Source organism: Microcebus murinus, chromosome 14 (assembly GCF_040939455.1).
Source record: "Microcebus murinus isolate Inina chromosome 14, M.murinus_Inina_mat1.0, whole genome shotgun sequence".
Lineage (NCBI taxonomy): Eukaryota > Metazoa > Chordata > Mammalia > Primates > Cheirogaleidae > Microcebus > Microcebus murinus.
The window spans coordinates 10,374,873-10,397,061 of record NC_134117.1 but is presented as its reverse complement, the minus strand read 5'-3'; the positions used below and the strand labels follow the sequence as shown (position 1 = coordinate 10,397,061).

General features: G+C 37.3%; 1 protein-coding gene across 3 annotated transcripts in view; it reads right to left on the bottom strand.

The window, feature by feature from the left end:
* The window catches only part of MCMBP (minichromosome maintenance complex binding protein), a 54,158-nt gene that overhangs the window by 2,654 nt on the left and 29,315 nt on the right, over positions 1-22,189 (bottom strand). The window contains exons 6-15 of one of the 3 annotated variants that reach the window (XM_076009750.1): positions 19,982-20,126; positions 18,347-18,460; positions 17,750-17,901; positions 16,202-16,302; positions 10,699-10,871; positions 10,145-10,268; positions 8,854-8,971; positions 5,217-5,382; positions 4,203-4,336; positions 2,885-3,049 (exon numbers count right to left, since the gene is read on the bottom strand). In XM_076009750.1, the coding sequence (XP_075865865.1) occupies positions 2,885-3,049; positions 4,203-4,336; positions 5,217-5,382; positions 8,854-8,971; positions 10,145-10,268; positions 10,699-10,871; positions 16,202-16,302; positions 17,750-17,901; positions 18,347-18,460; positions 19,982-20,126 (1,392 nt within the window). Of the gene's footprint in view, positions 1-2,884; positions 3,050-4,202; positions 4,337-5,216; positions 5,383-8,853; positions 8,972-10,144; positions 10,269-10,692; positions 10,872-16,201; positions 16,303-17,749; positions 17,902-18,346; positions 18,461-19,981; positions 20,127-22,189 lie in introns of all 3 variants that reach the window. The other 2 variants (XM_012739171.2, XM_012739172.2) reach the window with 2 other exon arrangements.

Below are 22,189 nucleotides of genomic sequence, written 5' to 3'. Positions count from 1 at the left end.
GAACACTGATCAAAACTAACTTCTTCAAAAGTCTGGAAATAAACCACACATTTCCAGCCATCCAGACAGCATTTGTGCAACAAAACCAGGTGACTCTCGATAAGAATGTTGACGTTTGTGGCATTTTACCTTGCCCTATTCCTGTGTTCCAGCCTGTCCCACTGGGTGACAGCCTTGAAAACCAACAGACTGGCAACCACCAGAGAGGGTAGAACAGGGCTGGAGCCCCTTCAAAGTACCATTCCCAGAGTGGTTCCCTGGAAGAACCCACTTGCAAGGTTGTTTTTATTTAACCTGACTTGAAGCCTACCCAAGAGAAACAGCCTTTTCCCAGGGTATTTACCAAAAAGAATCAGAAGAAATTATTGATCCTCTTGGCTGCCTCTGACATTGGATAATAGTTGTGGCCAAACCCTTAAATAGAAAACCCTTAAACAGAAAAGCTGGGGGATGAGATGTCCACAGAGGGCTTTGAAAACCTCACAGGCCTTCTAGAAATTTAGAAGGCCACATGCATGCTCAGAGACCTTAAGCTACCACCCTCTGGATAACCTCAAGGCTCTGTGTAAGCAGGAAATGAAGGATAAGGCAGGGCTGTAAACTGTATGGCTAATTGTTGAAAGCATGCACCAACGTGTATACGGAGTTCCTCACCCTTAGACTGGGAGACTTACTACCAGGCATTTAAGGAAATTTTTGTCCAATAATTAACCACAAAACTAGCAGCAGACACTTCATTGCCCACATGCAATAAAGCAGACTTTGTAGAATTAGTGCAAAAAAGTCACTAAACCACTAACCAAGAACAAACTCTAGGGAAGTTTAATGTCTAGAATCTGATTTCTAGAACAGAGCTGTGATATTATCATACTTAAAATGGCTGATTTTGAACAAAAAAAAATGAAACATAGAAACAAGAAGGTATGGCCCACAATTTGGGAAAAAGTGAATCAAAAGAAACTTTCCCTGAGGAAACCCAAACATCAGACTCCCTGGACAAAGACTTTAAACTGGCTCTTTTAAATATATTCAAAGAGCTAAAGGAAGCTACATATAAGGAACTAAAGGAAAATATGACAGTGATGTCTCACCAAATACAAAGTATCAATAGAAAGATAGAAATAATTTTTTAAGAGAAGCAAATAGAAATTCTGTAGTTGAGGCCAGGTGTGGTGGCTCACGCCTGTAATCCTAGCACTCTGGGATGCCGAGGTGAGAGGAAAGCTTGAGCTCAGGAGTTCGAGACCAGTCTAAGCAAGAGTGAGACCCCATCTCTACTAAAAACAGAAAAAATTAGCCCAGTGTGGTGACATGTCCCAGCTACTTGGGAGGCTGAGGCAGGAGGATCACCTAGGCTGACACCACGGCACTCTAAGCCCCAACAGCAGAGCAAGACTCTGTCTCAAAAAAAAAAAAAAAAAAAAAAAAAAAAAAAAATTAAATAAAAATCTGGAGTTGAGAAATACCGTAACTGATAAAAAAAAATTCACTAGAGGTATTCAGCAGTTTGAGCAGGAAGAAGAAAGTAAGAAAAAAGAATGAGAAAAAATGAACAGACGTCCTGTAGCATACGATCCAATGCACCAACATACATATCATGGGAGTGCCAGAGGGAGAGAAGAGAAATGGGAAGAATCTAAATAAACAATGGTCAAAACCTTTCCAAATTTGTTGAAAACTTCCCCCAAATGTACATTAATCTACACCTCTAAGCTCAACAAACTCCATACAGGATAAATTCAAAGAGATATATACCTAAACACATCAGCCAAAACTGTCAAAAGTCAAAGAGAGAATCTTGAAAGCATCAAGAGAAAAATGACTCTGTGTTTAAATAATCCTCTCATCAGAAATTAGCTGATTTCTCATTAGAAACCAGAGGCCAGAAAAGAGTGGGAGGACATATTCAAAGTGATAAGAAGACTATAAACCACAAATTCTACATCCCAGCCTTTAAGGAGAAATTAAGGAATTCCAGATAAACAAAAATTTAATATGAACCCACATAAAGAATGCCCGTATGGCCAGGCATGGTGGCTCACCCCTGTAATCCTAGCACTCTGGGAGGCCGAGGCGGGTGGATTGCTGAAGGTCAGGAGTTCGAGACTAGCCTGAGCAAGAGCGAGACTCCCGTTCTCTACTAAAAATAGAAATTATCTGGACAACTAAAACAAAATATATATATATATAAAAAATTAGCCGGGCAAGGTGGTGCATGCCTGTAGCTCCAGCTACTAGGGAGGCTGAGGCAGGAGGATTGCTTGAGCCCATGGGAGTTTGAAATTGCTGAGAGCTAGGCTGATGCCACAGCACTCTAGCCCGGGCAACAGAGTGAGACTCTGTCTCAAAAATAATAAATAAATAAACAAAAAATAAAGAATGCCGGGAAAGGTAACTATATAGATAAATATAGAGTATAAATGTCTTTTTTGTTTACAACTTTTTCTGATTTAAAGACAACTGTAAATGCAATAATTACATATGTGTTGATGAACATACAATGTATAAAGGTATAATTTGTATAACAAAAACAGCACAAAGGAGGAGAAGAAATGGACTTATAAAAGAACAAAGTTTTTGTATATTGTAATTAAACCGGCATTAATCCGTAACAGATTGTTATAGTTAACACATTAATTTTAGCCCTCAGGGCAACCACTAAGAAAGTAACTTTAAAAATATTGTAAGGGAAACTTCAAGTGAATAAAAGGGACAATAGAAAATATCTATTTCAAACAAAAAAGACAATGAATAGAGAAACAAAAAAGATACAACATATAGAAAACAAACAGCAAAATTATGTTATCAGCAATTACAGCAAATGTAAATTAGTTAAACACTACAATTCAACACAGAGAAATCCTTTATTTTAACCCAAACATACCTTGGTTATTTCATCAGATATGCTATAATCCAGGAATCTCAAAAGGGTTAGATAAATGCGGAATTTGTTCAGCACAGAAGGCAGCACTGCTGAGAGAAGGCTGTTCATGTACTCTTCCATGTTTGGCGGAATTAGCTGAGGTTGTAAGTGAATCTGGCAGTCTGCCTGAAAAGAGAAAGTATACAGTATTTTTCAAGTTCCTAAATTAATCTACATTTTTAGGAAGATGCATTATCTCTATCAGCCCCTAAAGGAATTAGAAAATAGCACTGATTACTCAGGATGAGGGAAGAATCAATTTTTAATATTAATTTACATGCTCTCTATAACTACATCTCAGCAATTACAAAAGTTAGCTTTTTCTTGATTACTTATATTTCCTCAGCAGTATCAGTAAGCACACCAAAAAAGTAGCCAACCTCTAAAGAGCAGCTAATTAAAATGTTTATCACACATTCCCACAGAAACTTACCAATGAGCCATTTCATTCACAGTCATAGACTGTCATCAGTCACAGGTGAACACTATCATACAGAGAAACTATACACCTTTTAAACAACTGACAGTATTTCTCATCATTCTCAGAATTAAAAGCTCTCTTTATCATCACCATAAAGCATATACATAATTACCAAGTGATTAGGGACATTTTAAAAGGAACTAAAATACCTGTTACATAAGTAAGACTGGCAGAAACAGGTCAAAGGCAACAAGAATATACATCTGGAAGTTAATCAGACAATTTATAGACAACTTCTACTTTCTATGCTTAGATGTGGGAGTTTCTGCTGCCAACAGCTTTCCTTGTCTAGTGATCTGCTGAGTTTTCATCCCATGGCAGTACAAAATAATCAACTCCCTTAATAAGCGGCAGTCAAGTCACAATTTTTTTAAACAATTGTAACTTTTTTTTTTGAGACAAAGGCTGACTCTGTTGCCTGTGCTAGAGTGCCATGGCATCAGTCTAGCTCACAGCAACCTCAAACTCCTGGGCTCAAGCGATCCTTCTGCCTAAGCCTCCCAAGTAGGTGGGACTACCTGCATGCACCACCATACCTGGCTAATATTTTCCATATAAATTTTTAGTTGGCCAATTAGTTTCTATTTTTAGTAGAGACAGGGTCTCGCTCTTGCTCAGGCTGGTCTTGAATCCTAACCTTGAGCAATCCTCCCGCCTTGGCCTCTCAGAGTGCTAGGATTAGAGGCGTGAACCACCATGACCGGCCGTAACTTATTAATAAGGAGCACCAAGAAATAACATAAATGTAGATATCTTTCCAGGATCAACCTCCCTCCATTTAAAAATGACTCATCATACCGGGAGGAGTGACCTTCCCTCCGAAGTAATAAAAACATTAATGTTGCAGGGGAATTCCATCTGGTGGTAACTGAAGTCATAATCCACCTTTTGCCAAGTTATTAGGTTGTTCAGAGCAGTCACATTGTGAACACCTACAAAAGAAAATTTTCATCAACAAATTAGTTTTGCTGACACTGATTATAAGACATGAGGTTTCTACTGCTTTAATGAAGGATATGAGGTTATTAAGCTAAACCACTATGCTAAATGTTCACTAGGAAGTAGTCATCACAGACAGTACTAGTTAAAGCTAGAGCTTTCTGAGGCCAACATTCCCCAAAATCTAATACCTAGCACCTGGTATGCAACCAGACATAAAAGAGGTTCCCACTAAGTATGATCACTTTTTAGGTGAGTTCACAGGGCTAATATGGTAGAACTAAAGCTATTTTTATACACAGATAAGGCTAGTGGACTTTACTGATTTTATACCCACCTTTGCCTCAAATGTGCCCAGTCTACATTATTTTTACTTCTACCTTTACCACTTGAATTTATCACCGGCAGTATCTTCTCTTCATTTGACAAAGCAATCTGCTTTCTTATAATTTTATAACATGTACAATAATTGAGGTTATTTCAAACCATCTGATCTATTAAATATTCTTTCAGTGATTCTCTGAAAAATGTTTAAAACTTCATAATGGGAGATAAACATTTTATTATGTATATCTTTTCTACACTTACCTTTGGAGGTAACAGATGACTAAAGACAAAACTTCCTATTTCAGCCTTTAAAAAGCTATTGTTCTACTGTACTATTTCCAGAATGCTATGACAAAACACAGTTGTGGTGCACAATTTAATTAGTTTTTAATATATGCATTAATAAAATTCATTAAGCCTTTATCTTAAATATTTGTTAAATGTGAATCTGTCTTTGTCCACAGACATTCTTCTAAAAAGTCATTACTAGATCTGGCTTCAGTAGGAGGGAATTCAGAAATGGAAGGGAAACATCTATGTATCTACCTGGAGTGTCCAGCTGCCCTTGCTCCAGAAGAGTCTCATCAATTACAAGTGAAGTATTGTTGGGCAGCTGGAGAAGTCCACTGACCAAGCGATTGGCTGTGTAGTCTTTGTGGGGAATGAATTTCAAATGGTTCATGTTCTCTATAGTCATCTGTAGACGAAAAGACTGCAAAGAAACATTTTTAATGAGCAAGTATCTAAGTTTCCTTGTTTTAAGAAAACATACATTTATAGTTAAACACTGTGCTTTATAGGGAAAAAATGATCTTGTAAGTTTCTAAGGGAGTAGTGATACGGTTTCTTGAACGCTTAGAAGCAAAATGAATATATCATACATTAGAATTTCATTTATTCTATGAGCTGCTTTATTCTTAAATGTCTTATTCAATACTCTTGAAGAATAATTTTTATCACCAATGACGCAAATGGTAGACAACTGACATAAGTATCAGATACCCAGAAGCTTAACTTCTTTTATGTAATACAAGCTAGCAAAAAAAAAAAAAAAAAAAAAAAAAAAAAAGTGTATTTTAGTCATCAAGATAGGGAGAGAGTTTAACTTTCCTCTAAGCTCTGAGTTAAAATCATATTCATTCATCATAAACTACTACAGACTTTTTTGAACAAACTTTTCAGTAAAAAAAATTGGCCGGGCGTGGTGGCTCACGCCTGTAATCCTAGCACTTTGGGAGGCCGAGGCGGGCGGATTGCTCAAGGTCAGGAGTTCGAAACCAGCCTGAGCGAGACCCCGTCTCTACCAAAAATAGAAATAAATTAATTGACCTGACCAACTAAAAATATATATACAAAAAATTAGCCGGGCATGCCTATAGTCCCAGCTACTCGGGAGGCTGAGGCAGTAGGATCGCTGAGCCCCGGAGATTGAGGTTGCTGTGAGCCAGGCTGACGCCACGGCACTCACTCTAGCCTGGGCAACAAAGTGAGACTCTGTCTCAAAAAAAAAAAAAAAAAATCAAGGAGCAGAGCACACCAAGCTGTGGTGTGGTGCTGCAGTTCTCATGACCCAGGCTGTGGGCCGCTTTCTTATCCAGTCCAACACGCTATCTACTCAACCCAGTGACACCTCCTCCTCCAGCACCCTGAGCCCGCCACTCTCAACACCCTCTTCACTCTGCTTCATGTGCCAGTCCACTCTCCTACCACTCTAACTGAAAAAGGACATGTGGTGGGGGTGGACACGGGAGGTTGAGGCAGCTAGGGAAGAGACCACATTACAGACACAAATGAACAGCCCCTAAAGCAGGGCCTGTGGGGTCTAGCCTCAGCTCTGCCATATAAGCAAGGCAGTTCACTTGTGCTTAACCTGTTGTGAAAACTACATAAAATATTACAGGAAAGTATTTTGAAAAAGTTCACAGTGCTAGCCAGACATAAACACAGGAGTGACATAAGGGAATGAGCTATATACTAAGGTTAAAAAGTAAACAAACCCACTGCAAAGTGATATAGAATCAAAGGAAATACCTTATCATGTTATAACCTTTAGTACCTCCCTTAGAGAACGATTTCACACTTTAAAATATAATTCAAATCCTGAGAATGTGTGCACTACTTAAATCTTGGCCTCACAGAGTGAGTGGCCCCAGACTGCTGCTCCGACCTCACCTCCCCCTTCTCACCAGTGCTTATCCTACACCTGCTACGGCTGGCCTCTCTGCTGGCACTCCTCAAACACGCCAAGTACATTGTTTGTTGCCTTGGTGCCTTTGCATTTGTTCTCTCTGCATAGGATGACACTTCCCAGCAGCCATCTGGCTGGCTTCTGTACTTGCATCAAGTCTCTCCTGAAAACCATCCTGTTGGCAAGGCCTTCCCTGCCTCCACCACACACACCGGCAGCTGCCCCCTGGGCCCACTGTCAGCACCCCTCTCCCTTTCCTGGGGCTTTGTTGTTCTTCAGGGCACTAAATGACATACTATATACATAATTTGTTGGTCTTCCACCTCAAAAATTTAAATTCCATGAGTGTACAGGATCTGACTATTTCTGTAATTCTCAAAATGTGGTCCAAGGAAGCCTCGGGGAATTGCTGAAACCCTTTTATGGGGTTAATCAGGTCAAAATCATGCATGGATAAGAGATCCTTTTAATGTGCAATATAGATCAATGAATTTTACTACAGCAGAGTATGAAAAGTTTCAGACTGGACGTGGTGGCTCATGCCTGTAATCCCAGCACTCTGGGAGATGGAGGAGGGAGGATCACTTGAGGCCAGGAGTTTGAGACCAGCCTGGGCAACACATCAAGATCCCATCTCTATAAAAATTTTAAAAATCAGCAGGGCATACACCTATAGTCCCAGATATTCAGGAGGCTGAAGCAGGAGGACTGCTTGAGCCCAGAAGTTCGAGGTTGTAGTAAGCTACGACTGTACCACTGTACTCTAGCCTGGGTAAGAGAGTGAAACCTTATCCTCTGCTTAAAAAAAAAAAAAAAAAAAAAAAAAAAAAGATTTGAGATTCCACACTTCAGTTATATTTAAGAAAATGCCATGTAGACAGTTTTGGTCTAGTATCAAAAAGGAATACCCAGAGTTATATGAAAAGGTTATTAAAAAAGTCTTTCCTTTAACCAATTATTTTTCCATCTGTGTAAGGTTAGCTTTCCTTCATATACTTCAATTAAAACACCATATTACAACAGATTGAATGCAAAAGCAAACTGATTGCTTTTCAACAGCTCCATGAAAGAAAAAAAAAAGAAAAAAAAAAAAAAGCAAACTGAGAATCCAGTCAACTCCTATTAATCTAGATATTAAAGAAATTTGCAGAAATGTTAAACAATGTCACTTTTATCACTAATTTCTTTTGGTTTTGAAAAAGTTGCTTTTGTAAAAATGTTTGTGTTTATATGTAATCAATTTATTCTTTTTAATATTTTAATTTCCAATGTGGTAAATTGATGATAAATATATCTACATAAAAAAATAACTCTTTGAATCCTCAATACTTTTTCAGAGTGTAAAGCAAATCTAAGGAGAGTAAGAAGTGCTGGTCTACTCTGGTCCACTGCTGCTTCTTGAGGGCCTAGAAGAGAGCCAGTACTCAGAGACACACAAAATTTCATTCAATAAACGATCTAGGGCAATCTCTTAAATTTCCAAAGAGGTGATCAGTATTTTTAGCCACACAACTAATCAGAAACAATTCCCCTTTTCCCAAGATCTTATCACCACACAAATACTGTATTCCAGATGGCTTGGCAAATAAAGTTAGCTCAACTTTCCAAACAGGAATCAAAATTGAGGCAATGGAGATAAAGATCTTTATTACCTCAGCTAAAAGAATTATGCTCCTATAATTTAGAGCTTATTTAGATTTAAGATTTTAACACAAAGGATACCAAATTGCACAAAAAAATTGGCATCAAAGTATAATTTTAAAGGAATTATTATAACTGTGTTAATTGTTAGACTTACAGAAATTTGTGTTAAGGCAATTAAAAAGTGAAATGTTTAGGGGAGAGGAGATTTTAAATTTTGTAATGTGGCAGGCTTTATTTCCCCTTAAATGAGATCTACTAAAATTTCAAAGTTAAATATTTAGGTTGCATGAAAGGCAACCTAAATGGATGTGTTCAGGGTGCTTAGGTTTATAATACACATATTGATCTTACAGCTGGCACAAGGTGTTGAATAATTCGATATAAGTTTTCTGTGAAAGTACTATTCCGTGGGCAACCACTCAAGTTAACTGTAAATTTTCCAAGTGGAAGAACGTCTCTTCTTGAATATCTAGGTGGGGGAAAAAAAGAAATCATTAAGATACTGAAGTTATTTCCTGATTTCCACTGAAAAGCAAGTAAAATTAGCTTAATATTATCATTAAAAATAAAGAACATTTTGACGAGTTATTTATCAGAATAACAGCAATACAAATAACAGCCAATACTATTTGATCATGTGCCAAAGACTGTTCTGAAGTCTTAAATGTTTTCTCATTTAATCCCCAAATATTTTGAGGTAGGTACTATTATCTTCATTTTACAGACTAGAAATTTGAGGCACAGAGATCTTATGTAACATGTTCTGCTACCCAGGAAGTTGATTGTTAGGATTTGAACCCAAGTAGTTTGGTTCCAGAATCTATACTCTCAACCATTATGTACTACTGCCTCAGATCCCATCTGAGGAAAGATAATATCCCATCTGAAGATGTTACTGCAGTGTTATTTATAATAGAGAAAAACTAGGAAAACCTAACATGTAGGGAAATGGTTACAGTATGGTACAACTATATAATGAAATACAAAGTTCTGGAAATGTTACGGTGGGAAAATGTTTAATATATGTTAACTGCTAAAGACAAGATATATAGCTCTGTGCTCAGAGTATAACTGAGCTCTGTGCAGATTTGTACACAGAAAGAAAACAAAGATGAACATGTACCAAAATGTTAACTGGGATTATCTTTAAGTAGTGAGATTACAGATGATTTCTATTTTCTTCTGTATGTTCTTGAAACTTGTCAAAGCAGTGCATTAGTTTTGAAATCAGAAAACAAAGAAATACAATGGAGTGAGAGGGCAAGGTGCTAGTGTCAAAGGATGTTTGTACCCTGTTGACTGTTTTTAGAAGCAGAGCCTTGGGATGTATAAACAGAGAATTCAGAATGCAAAAAGAATAAAACAGCTCATTTTATTCATCAGCTAGGTCCTTTAGCTGATTTTGGCTCTAAAATTTAAGATGACATAATCAAAATGCTAAATGTGAAACTGTGAGAAAAAGTGAAAAAAGGAAATTTGTTTATGATTCGGTCTAACACTTGTTACACTGAACAAATAAAAACCACTTGATGAAGCCTAATAAACTAAAACATACAAATTACATCACAAATTTTCTTGCTCTTTTCCACTTTCTATACCCATCAAACTCCCTTAATTCCCACCAGGAATATATAGCACTTACACTGTAGAGATGAGATGTAATATAAGGTATTCAGCAGCCAAACTATCCCCCAAAAGGGCATGAGTGAGGAACCCAAGCAGTTCTGCCCTGACTGGAGACAATTCAGACATGAAACTTGAAACAACTGGAGGAGGAAGGGAGACCAGATTCAGAATACACACACCAGTCTTGCAAGTGTCTTGCAGTAAAAAATAACTATGTGAACAAAGTACGATTCAGTAGATGACTAGTAAAGACTTGAAATATTAATAAGTGATGCCAATCTTAAAAGACAGTTTTGTATGCTCTTTTTTCAGCCTAATTTCTTTCTTTTTTTTTGTTTTGTTTTGCTTTTCTTTTTCCCCAATCGATCTGACCACAGATCAAGTGGCCTAATTTCAATGAAGACAATTAAGAGGAAAATGGGGTAAAGAAACAGTGATTACTGGAAAAACTTATTCTGACAAATGAGGACCTGACTTTCGATTCCACGATAAGCACATGTTACAGGCAGCTCCAGACACATGCTGAAGCTAACAGTCACTAGTTCACTAGGCTTTAACACTTACACTTACAGGTTTTGCTCTCCTCTTTGTTAAGGCAAGCAGGCAATAATGGGTTAATGTGTTGCAACTTCTGGGCTAAAATCACATGAATTCTTGGCACTAATGATGCAGGAGGACTGTGTACTCTCTGCTCTTCTGCTGTGTCTGTGCACTCCATTGGATCCAGCAGTGCAGAGGCATCCCTGCGGAGAGACAATAAAAAGCTTCAATTTGGAGAGATATCGACGATACAGATGTAAAAATAATATGCATCTCTGAAGACAAAATTAGAATTCAAGCCAAGAATATTTCTACCTGTACATCTCCTGTAAGAACAGAAAGTGGCTTCTCACTGTAAAATGTTATATCACACAGATTTCAAGCTGTTAGGTCATATTATGATATAATGTATTTATATTCCATTCTTTAAGAACAATAATATTTCTTACTCAGTATGCTATCACTGCAATAAATGGGATCCAGGATGTTACTCATTTTAAGGTTATTTCAAAACACAGATACTCTTTTTTCAACTATCAGCTGAGATACGAAATACTTCAAGGCACATCTCAAAAACCAGGGTCTTCAGAGGAAAAAAAGACCTTTTACAATAAAGACATCTGCACTCGAATGTTTATGGCAGCACAATTCACAATACCAAAGATGTGAAAACAACCCAAGTGCCCATCAATACAAGAGTGGATTAATAAAATGTGGTATATGTATACCATGGAGTTCTACTCAGCCACACACAAAAAATGTTAACCTAGCATCTCTTATATTATCCTGGATAGAGCTTGAGCCCATCCTTTGAAGTGAGGTATCACAAGAATGGAAAAACCAGCACCACATGTACTCCCCATCAAACAGGTATTAACTCATCACCACTAAGGTGCTCACATGGTACTAATATTCATTGGGTGCTGGTCAGGTGGGAGGGGGCTGGTGTGTGTGTGGGGTAAACTTACAACTTTTGGATGTGGAGCACACTATAGGGGGGAAGGGCACACCTATAGCCCTGGCTTGGGCAAGGCAAAGGCATTATACGTAACCAAAATGTTTGTACCCCCATAATATTCTGAAATAAAAAAAAAAAAAAAAAACTCTTGGGGTCTTTTTTTCAAATGCAATCTGGTATCTATTATTCACTGTGTGGAGAATCTATTCATCTCTATCTTGCTAATTATTTTTCCTAAATTTTATTTTTGCATGATACTTTCCTTGAATAGTGAGTGGACAAGCTATGAAAATAAAGGGGAAATTTTTCAGATTTGCTAAATAAATTATCAGATAATAGATTTATTGTGAGATGATTGAAACAAATGACTAAAATGTTTTTAGATCTTCAGACTTTTATAGATTCATTCGACTCTAGAGTAATAAATTCATACAACTATTTCCTTTTACTACGAGAATGACAACCTTTTACATAACACATGATGGGCAATGTTCAATGTTTTACACACATAAATTCATTAAAACCTCACAACTACCCTTATTTATAATGAGGAAACCAAGCTGAAGGTCACACAGCTAGTAAGTGGCCAAATAAGGATTCCAACCCAAGGTCATCTGGCTGTTTGTGCTCTTAACCTCTAAACTGCCTCAATAATGAACTAACTAAAGCAGGAAAGTCATCATAAGCAGAAATTGCCACTATCAGCAATTTTATATACTATAATTAAGGGATTGTTATTCAAGTTGTTTAAAATTTATTTAGGGACAATTAAAGGATTGTTATTCAAGTTGTTTAAATTTATTAAAGTTGTTTAAAATTTTTATTTTGCACCATTTCTTTTTAGTGTGAAAAATGTAAAGTTCTTCCTATGCAGAAATCAAGACAAATATCCAGTATTCAACAAGGAAAGTCTATTGTAGAGCAGGAACATCAGTCCTTTCTCTTGGCAACCTCAGAACAAAAGAGTATAAGGAAGATCTGGATTTCCCAGATACACTGTTCAGTAAAAAACAAAAAAAAAACCCCAAAAAACAAAAGTATAGGTGGGACACGGTGGCCCATGCCTGTAATCCCAGTACTCTGGGAGGCTGAGGTAGGAGGATCGCTTGAATCCAGCTTAAGCAAGAGTGAGACCCATCTCTACTGAAAATAGAAAAATTGTGGCATGCACCTGTAGTCCCAGCTACTCAGGAGGCTGAGGGAGGAGGATCCCTTGAGCCCAGCAGTTTGAGTGAGCTATGATGACACCACTGCACTCTACCCAGGGTGACAGAGGGAAACTCTGTCTCAAATCACCTCCCCCCAAAAAAAAAACACAAAAAAAGGAAATTGAACCACACTACCTCCCCCCTTTCGTATTCTTATTAAAGTATAAAAGAGCACATATCCTATGCCACCTTTTATAGAAGATAAAAGGTGGGAACGGAATATACACAGATCTACCTTTTTTTTGAGACAGAGTCTCACTTTGTTGCCCAGGCTAGAGTGAGTGCCGTGGCGTCAGCCTGGCTCACAGCAACCTCAATCTCCGGGGCTCAGCGATCCTACTGCCTCAGCCTCCCGAGTAGCTGGGACTACAGGCATGCACCACCATGCCCGGCTAATTTTTTGTATATATATTTTTAGTTGGTCAATTAATTTATTTCTACTTTTGGTAGAGACGGGGTCTCGCTCAGGCTAGTGTTTCAAGATCTACCTATTTTTGTAAAAAAGAAATATATGAAGGATAAACCAGAAACCAAGACTAAAGGTTCCCTAAGGAGGCTGGGTGGGAACAGGCAAGCAGGAATGGGGATAGCAGGGAACAGTTCTCCTGACAGCTTTCTGTATAGTTTTGATTTGGCAATAAATAATGTTAACATTTCCTACACTTAAAAAAAAAATCAAAACAATAGGGGTGGAAAAAAAAAACTCTGAAGTGAAACAATCAGACCCAAATGAACCTCTATAAAACATATAATGGAATCATATTGAAGGGGGAGGAAAGTTAACCAAGTAACCTTGGAACACAGTACTCTCTGACTATATAGCCTCCCACTAAAAAAAATGGAGCCAGGCACAGTGGCTGCCCTGGAAATAAATGTAGAAGGAATGCCAGAAAATAAATGCACAAGGATTGACTGAGTTAGACAACTGCCAACATGGCAATAACTAATTCAACCAAGAATCTTCAATCCAGCACTTTGGGAGGCCAAGGTAGGAGGATTGCTTGAGGCCAGGAGTTCTGAGGCCAGCCTGGGCAACATATTGAGGCCTCATCTCTACAAAAAATAAGAAAAATTAGCCAGGTGTGGTGGCATGTGCCTATAGTCCTAGATACTCAGAAGGCTGAAGCAGGAGGATTGCTTGAGCCCAGGAGTTTGAGGCTACAGTGAGCTATGATCACAACACTGCACTCCAGTTGTGTGACAGATCCCATCTTAAAAACAAAAAGAATTAAAAAAACAAAAACGGAAACAAACATTGAACTCTAGTTACTAGGTTTGTATTTTATAGTGCTACCAATTCTGAAATTCCCTCCTGTGCATTGTAGAAATCAGCAGAGGATATACTGTGGATAATGGGAGTCAAGTTTTTAGAAAAGAGTTACAAATATAGAAAGGAGGACAATTAGAATGGCGTCTCTGGTGTTGAACTGGAATCACTAGTATGAACTCATGCTTTTTCATAGATGTAGAAATATATGAAGACATGTGTACATGTGAGTATATATGTGTGTGTAAATATGTATACACATATATGGATTTGTATGTATGTATCCCAGCTCTGTCCACTAAGACTATAGAAACAAAGCTAATGCAGTACCAATGAGCACACCTGGCACTCAGATCTTGATTTTTAAACAAAATTCCTCACTTAAAGAAACTGGTACTCTTTGAAAAAAATGGCTAACATTTGGGCTGGCACATGGAAAATACAAGATAAAGCTGAAACAGCTTAATGGGCCAGAAAATAAATGTGTTAGAAAATGATAAGGTCATCTTAAAAACAGGACTCAGAGCATGCTTAAAACGGCTTGCACTAGCCAAATCTGAGAAAATTTGAGTCTCAAAATAATGATACTAACACTGAATAAGAATGTATCAGTCCATACTGATATAAGAAAATAAATTACCTGAATAAACAAGTGGAAGAGAAATCTCTTATAGTAGAATGCCAGAAAATAAACATAGAATGACTGAGTCAGACAATTGCCAACATAGCAATAATTGATTCAAGCAAGAATTAGCAATGGATGCTAAAATAATTTGGTAAAAGTTTAATTAGAAATGGGATATTTACATAGTCTGAAAGTATTTTCCTCTAAATTACTTGTTAATTATAAAGTGAAAAACAGTAACTTTATAAGAGAGACACCTGGTAGACACCACCTTAACTAAGTGAGCAAAATTTACATCACCAGTAATGGGACAAACTGACATCATGTGCCTCCCACTGTAATGCAATGAGGAAACATCACTTCTGTGGTAACCTGCCCAAAATCATAACCTGAATCTAATCATGATGAAACATCAGACACACAAACTGAGAAATATTCTACAAAATAACTGGCTTATACTCTACGAAAGTGTCAAGGTTCTCTGCTCTCCACCATACCAGAAGGCAGCCATCTGCAAACCAGGAAGTAGGTAGACCCTTCCTAGACACGAGATCTGCTGGTGCCTTGATCTTGGACTTTCCAGCCTCCAGGACTATGAGACATAAATCTCTGTTGTTTAAGCCCACCTCGTTGTCCCCAAATAGTGTCAAGGCCATTAAAGACAAAGAAAGGATAAAGACTGTTTCAGATGCATGCAATGAGTGATCCTGTAAATCCTGGACCAAGAGTAAGAGGTGGGAAGTACAAAAAAGAACAGGATTGAGACAATTAGCAAAACTAAGTATGGATTGTGGATTAGTGTATCATATGTTTAAGATAAATTTCCTAATTTTGATACTTATACTTTGATTATATATGAGAAAGTCATTGTTCTTAGGAAATACTGACTCAAGTATTTAGGGATAAAAGGGTCTGATGTCCGCAATGTACTTTTAAGTGTTTCAGAAAAATGTGTACATAGAGCCTGTAATCCTAGCACTCAGGGAGGCTGAGCCGGGAGGATCACTTAAGGTCAAGAGTTTGATACCAGCTGAGCAAGAGCGAGACCCTATCTCTACTAAAAATGGAAAAAACTTAGCTGGGCAACTAAAAATAGAAAAAAAAAATTAGCTGGGCAATGAAAAATAGAAAAAACAAAAACTATATTAGCTGGGTATGGTTGTGCATGCCTATAGTCCCAGCTACTTGGGAGGCTGAGGCAGGAGGATTCCTTGAGCCCAGGAGTTTGAGGTTTCAGTGAGCTAGGCTGATGCCACAGCACTCTAGCTCAGGCAACAAAGCAAGACTATGTCTCAAAAAAAAAAAAAAAAAAAAAAAAAGTGTACATAGCACCAATGAATGAGAAAGCACATAGGGCATATGTGTTAACTGGTAAATCTGAGAAAAAGGGAATTCTTGATAACTATCCTGCAACTTTCCTGAAAGTTTGGAATTATAGCAAAATAAAAAATAACCAAGAGAGCAAACAGACTCACCTGTCATCATTATTCAGTATACTTAGCACAGGATCCACAGATAGTATGCCATATAGCTCAAGAATGTCATTTACTTTGAAACAATCCCAATCTTCATAAACCTAACAAGAGACCCACATGAAATCACATTGTTAGGGCTAACACAAAAAAGGCTAAGCTATTAGTCTTGAAATAACATTAATATTATCATCTTAGAATTTCAGATCAGGATATGGACCTTAAAACGACTCCTTTATTTCATAAATTGGGACCAAAAGAAGGTACAGGTCTAAAGTCATTCTGCTAGTTAGCAAGTAAGTTTAAAATTATAACACAGGATTCTTGACTCCTAGATCAATGTCTGATTTCAATATACCACACCTACTTCCAAGAAAAGGCTTTTCCCAAGGCTGATGGTCAATTCAAACTACACATCATCTCAAAACGTATTAACCATAGTAATGGAAGGAAAAAAAAACCCCAAGATTATTAACTTTGGGCTTATTCATAAACTATGCAACATTGGAAGGATTAACACAAAATTTAAACTGGCTAGAAGATTTTTCACAATAAAAAAATAAACTTTCAAAATTGTCTGTCATGATGGACATTAGTAACTGTCAAAGCTTCTTACTGGTGAGACCTAACAGAAGTATGGCAGAGAAAAAAGTGGAAATTCCAGCCCCTGTGCTATATCACTGAAGGGCTATTTAAGTGAAAACCATCAAGAATGAAAATTCTCAATGACCATTTTTGAAACTTTCATTACTTGTTCAATTATCAGGATCAAAAAAACATTAATGGTTTTCTTCTATTTTATTTTAAATACAAATGAGAAATGAGTTTTGCTAAAAGAAAGAAGAATGGTAAAAATGAAGAAGATATTATGAAGTTAGAAATGATATAGGAAGTAGACATAAATTAAAACGTTGTTCCACCTCTACATTTAAAATATTCAATTCTTTAAGAACACAGTGTAGCCAGAATAAGGGTCCACCCAAAGATGTCCACAATCTAATCTCAGAACTTGTGAATGTTACCTTACATGCAAAAGGAACTTGCAGGTGTGATTAAATTAAGGGCCCTGAGAAGGGGGGATTATCCTGGATTATCAATGTAATCACACACAGGTCCTTAAAATCGTGGAACCTTTCCTGGTTATGGTCAGATGAGATATGATCATAAAAAAATGGTTAGACAGATGTAATGTTGCTGGTTCTGAATAAGGAGGAAGGGGCCACAAACCAAGGCATGCACACAGCCTCTAGAAGGTAGAGAAGGTAAATAAAACAAAACAAAAAATAAACAACAACAAAAATCCCAGCCCAGATTTTCCCCTAAATCCTCCAGAAGGAATGTAGCCTTGCTAGCACCTTGATTTTACCTTAGTGAGACCCGTATCAGGCTTCTGACCTAAAACCTGTAAGATAATACATTTGTATTGCTTTAGGCTACTAAGTTTGTAGTGATTCATGATAGTAACAAAAGAATACAAATGCTTAGAGTTTTCCATTTTAATTTCTGAGACATATAACATGTCAATGGCAGATCTACAAAAGGTTTTATTACCTTCACAAGGCATGCAGGGCCCTTTTCTCCTGGCAATGGAAAATTCAGATCAAAAGGAGAAGAAAGGTTCAGGGAGTTCAGCTGTTGCCCAGTAGAAGCTTCAGTTTCTAAACGCTTTGGCTCTCCACACCACTGGAGTCCACCAACACTCCCTAAATTCAAAGGATAGCATTGCACTTAGTCATTTCTAAGGTTTCCTGGAGAAAAAGAACATTCCATAACTGCCTTTCAAGTTTGATATAAATGATGCTTCTGAGCTCACAAAGTTTAGGCTATTACAGTTTTTAAGAAAATAGCACATACTAACAAAGTCCTCTGTTTGACCTATAACAGAACAAAGATAAATATGAAGATCTGAAATTTTTAATTTTTTTCCTACTATAAAATGGCAACAAATTCCTCCCATCAAATCATGTCTAAGTACTTTCAAAAGTTAATATTAGGCCAGGGGCTGTGGCTTGCATCTGTAATCCTAATACTCTAAGAGGCCAAGGTGGGAGGATCACCTGAAGTCAGGAGTTTGAGTATAGCATGAGCAAGAGCAAGACCCCATCTCTACCAAAAGCAGGAAAAAAAGCTGGGCATGGTGGCCTATACCTGTACTCCTAGCCACTTGGGAGGCTGAGGCAGGAGGATTGCTTGGGCCCAGGAGTTGGAGGCTACAGTGAGCTATGATGGCACTGCACTCTACCAGGCCAACAGAGTGAGATGCTGTCTCAAAAAAAAAGAAAAAAAAAGGAAACCAAACTCCAGTCCTCACTACCCCCCTACCCCCACCTTCACACACACACAGTGAATTCTGAATAAGGTTGACAGATTATATCAATGTCCATTTCCTGGTTGATAATTTTACTATGATTATGTAATATCACCATTGGGGGAAAGTGGGCGAAGGGCATATATGACTTCTCTATATTGTTTCTTAAAATTGCATGTAAATCTATATTTATCTTAAAATAAAAAGGTTAAAAATATGTATAGCCTAAAAGACTGACTAGAAACGAACAAGTTGAACTTTACACAAAGTATTCAAATGTATATAAAAAACCCAAACAAAAAAGGCAAGAAATAGAAGGTGGCATCAACTACTTAAGTGATAGAATTACTATATTTCCTGGACTTGAATACATCACTTATTATTATGATACACCATTAATTTTAATAAACTTTGGGTGTGGGTGGAGAAAAAGAAAGATTATTACACCTCATTTGTACATATTCATTGTAAAAGATTTCAATTTTAAAAACATTAAAATATGTCTTGCAAGTTTATAAAGTAGAATATATGGTTCCATGAAATTCAATAGTAAATTTTTATTTACCACTCATTGTTAAATTTGCGTTCTTAACCCATTCTTGCAGATAGTAAATGACCAGTCCCATTTGTTTTGACTCCTTTCCTTCTGATCAAAGGTGCTAAAGGGAAGTGACTGGCAGGTAAAAGGAGAAATAAAGACAAACTTATCTACCTGCCATAACAAAGAAATTCACTGCTTGTAAAAGCTGTGATTGAAATCAATAATAATATATAGCAATTCTGAAATTCTTAGATTCCAACAGTTCCTTTTACAAAGAAAGAAAGAAAGAAAGAAAGAAAGAAAGAAAGAAAGAAAGAAAGAAAGAAAGAAAGAAAGAAAGAAAGAAAGAAAGAAAGAAAGAAAGAAAGATTCTCTCATGCTCTTAGGAAATTTCAACTTTTGGTCTGTTTTAATCAGAAATAGTTGTACTTTAAGCATGTCTTAAAAAATAAACCACTACAAATGCCTCTGGTATATCACAATTCTGTTTTTCCTTTGATGTTTTTAGTTCTATAAAATAAAAGTACCAATATTCTAAAAAAAACGAGAAAGGATATTTTCCAATTATAAATAAGTAATTTTTAGGGTAAAGTACCATACTTATTACATTACTTAAGAGTTGGGAAAAAAATAAGAAGATTGAAAAGACCTTGTCCACCTAACTACTTGAGACTCTAAAAACATACATTTAGAGCAGCCAATTCTCACTTAAGTGATGTCTAATTGCTCAGTTACAAAGCACAGTCTGACCAGAGTACTGTAAAAACTCTCAAAACCGTCTATAATTGTGATAAACTTGAAAGTAAGGTTGCCACATCATCACCAACACCTAAATCTAGAGCTATATTATGATTTATTCTGAAATGATTTATTCTGAAAACCAACAGACTGTAAGAGAGCAGAAGTCTACAGGAAGCATGTTGACAAACACTACCTGCTTGTCTGGCACCTGCATGTTGGTCTTTCTGTTTATTGGGCTGTAGGTCCATATCTTCATCATCTTCGTAACTCCTCTTGTGACGACTGGGAGTATAGGATGTTGAGGGACTGACTCGAGCTTGGTTTGCATTAACATAGGCGTTAAATGAAAGGTTAAGAAAAGACTACCACGAACTGAGCAATATCCTAAATTTTATGCTAATTACATGACTTAAGGAGGCTAGGAGGCCGGACATGGTGGCTCACGCTTGTAATCCTAGCACTCTGGGAGGCCGAGGCGGGCAGATTGTTTGAGCTCAGGAGTTTGAGACCAGCCTGAGCAAGAGTGAGACTGTCTCTACTAAAAAAATAGAAAGAAATTAGCTGGACAACTAAAAATATATATATAAAAATTAGTTGGGCATGGTAGCGCATGCCTGTAGTCCCAGCTACTAGGGATGCTGAGGCAGGAGGACTGCTTAAGTCCAGGAGTTTAAGGTTGCTGTGAGCTAGGCTGATGCCATGGCACTCCAGCCTGGGCAACAGAGTGTGACACTTTCTCAAAAAATAAAATAAAATAAAATAAAATAAAATAAAATAAAATAAAATAAAATAAAATAAAATGAGGCTAGACTGCCAGTTTTTGGTCATGAGATAAATAGGTAACAATTGTATGCCCCCATCTCTGCTGTAAACAACTATTTAACTGGACAAAATATATGAAGCAATTCTTTTCAGTCACTGGACAACTGGAAGCATAAGGCTATGATCCTCGAAGGAGGAGAAACACACTGGTAAACTTCACATTCTTCCAGCTCTCTTGGAAGCACTTTCCAAACACCAACAAAAAGCAGCAGACACCCTGCTCTTGCTGGTGGAGAAAAAAGAGTGCTTAGCTCAGCTACTGAAGCAACTGGAATTTGCAGAAAAGTACTAGGAAGGAACCATTTGCATATAGAAGACGACCCAGAAATCTGTGCACGTTGTTTGGATCTTTAGCCAAAAGTTAAATGGAGACTCTGGAAGTAGTATACTACTAGAACTGGACTTTGCCAAGAATCCCAGGCATTAAGGTAACACCAGGAAAGAGCAGACCTCATCAATAAGGACTATGTCTTACACAGCAAAATCTGGTCCACAACAACCTTAACAGATCCCAAAACCAGGCCTTGATAAGATCAAAGTGATCCAATAAAGTATGTCACAACAACATGCAACATTCTTGAAAAGACGACAAAAAACTAAACTCTCTACAATGCTGTAAATCAACATACAATAAAACATTAATTAGTATGTGAGGAAGCAGGAAAATATGACCTGTAATGGGGATTATAATCCGTCAATAAAAACAAATCCAGAAAATGACCTAGACATTGGGATTAGTGGACAAGGACATTAACACAATTATGAAATTAGAATTTTAAAAGAAAAGATGGATATAATTAGTCAACAGATGAAAAGTATTAGCAGAGAAACAGAAACAACAAAAAACAAAACAAAAAATCTAAAACTGAAAAATAAGATATCTGAAATGAAAAAAAAAATCACCTAGTGGGCTTGACAGCAGATTGGAGAGAAAAAAAAAATTAGTGAGATTGAACATAGGTCAATAGTAACTACCCAAACTGAAGCAAAGGGAGAAAAGAGAAAAAACAATCAAAACAAAAATGAACAGAGCCTGGGTCACCTAGAGAACAATAACAAGTGGACTTAAAATCATATGATTAAAGTTCCAGAAAATGATGAGTTTGGGACAGAAAAAGTATCTAAATAAATACTGACTTGAAATTTCCCAAATTTTCTAAAAAATATCCACCCCCAGATTCAAAAACTTCAACAAAACCCAAGATAAGCACATTAAAAAAAACCCATACCTAGGTGCACCATAGTCAAAGTGCTGAAAACTGAAGATAAAGAATATCAGAAGTGGGCCGGGCGCGGTGGCTCACGCCTGTAATCCTAGCACTCTGGGAGGCTGAGGTGGGCGGATTGCTCAATGTCAGGAGTTCGAAACTAGCCTGACAAGAGTGAGACCCCGTCTCTACTATAAATAGAAAGAAATTAATTGGCCAACTAATACATATAGAAAAAATTAGCCGGGCATGGTGGCACATGCCTGTAGTCCCAGCTACTCGGGAGGCTGAGGCAGCAGGATCACTTGAGCCCAGGAGTTTGAGGTTGCTGTGAGCTAGGCTGACGCTACGGCACTCATTCTAGCCTGGGC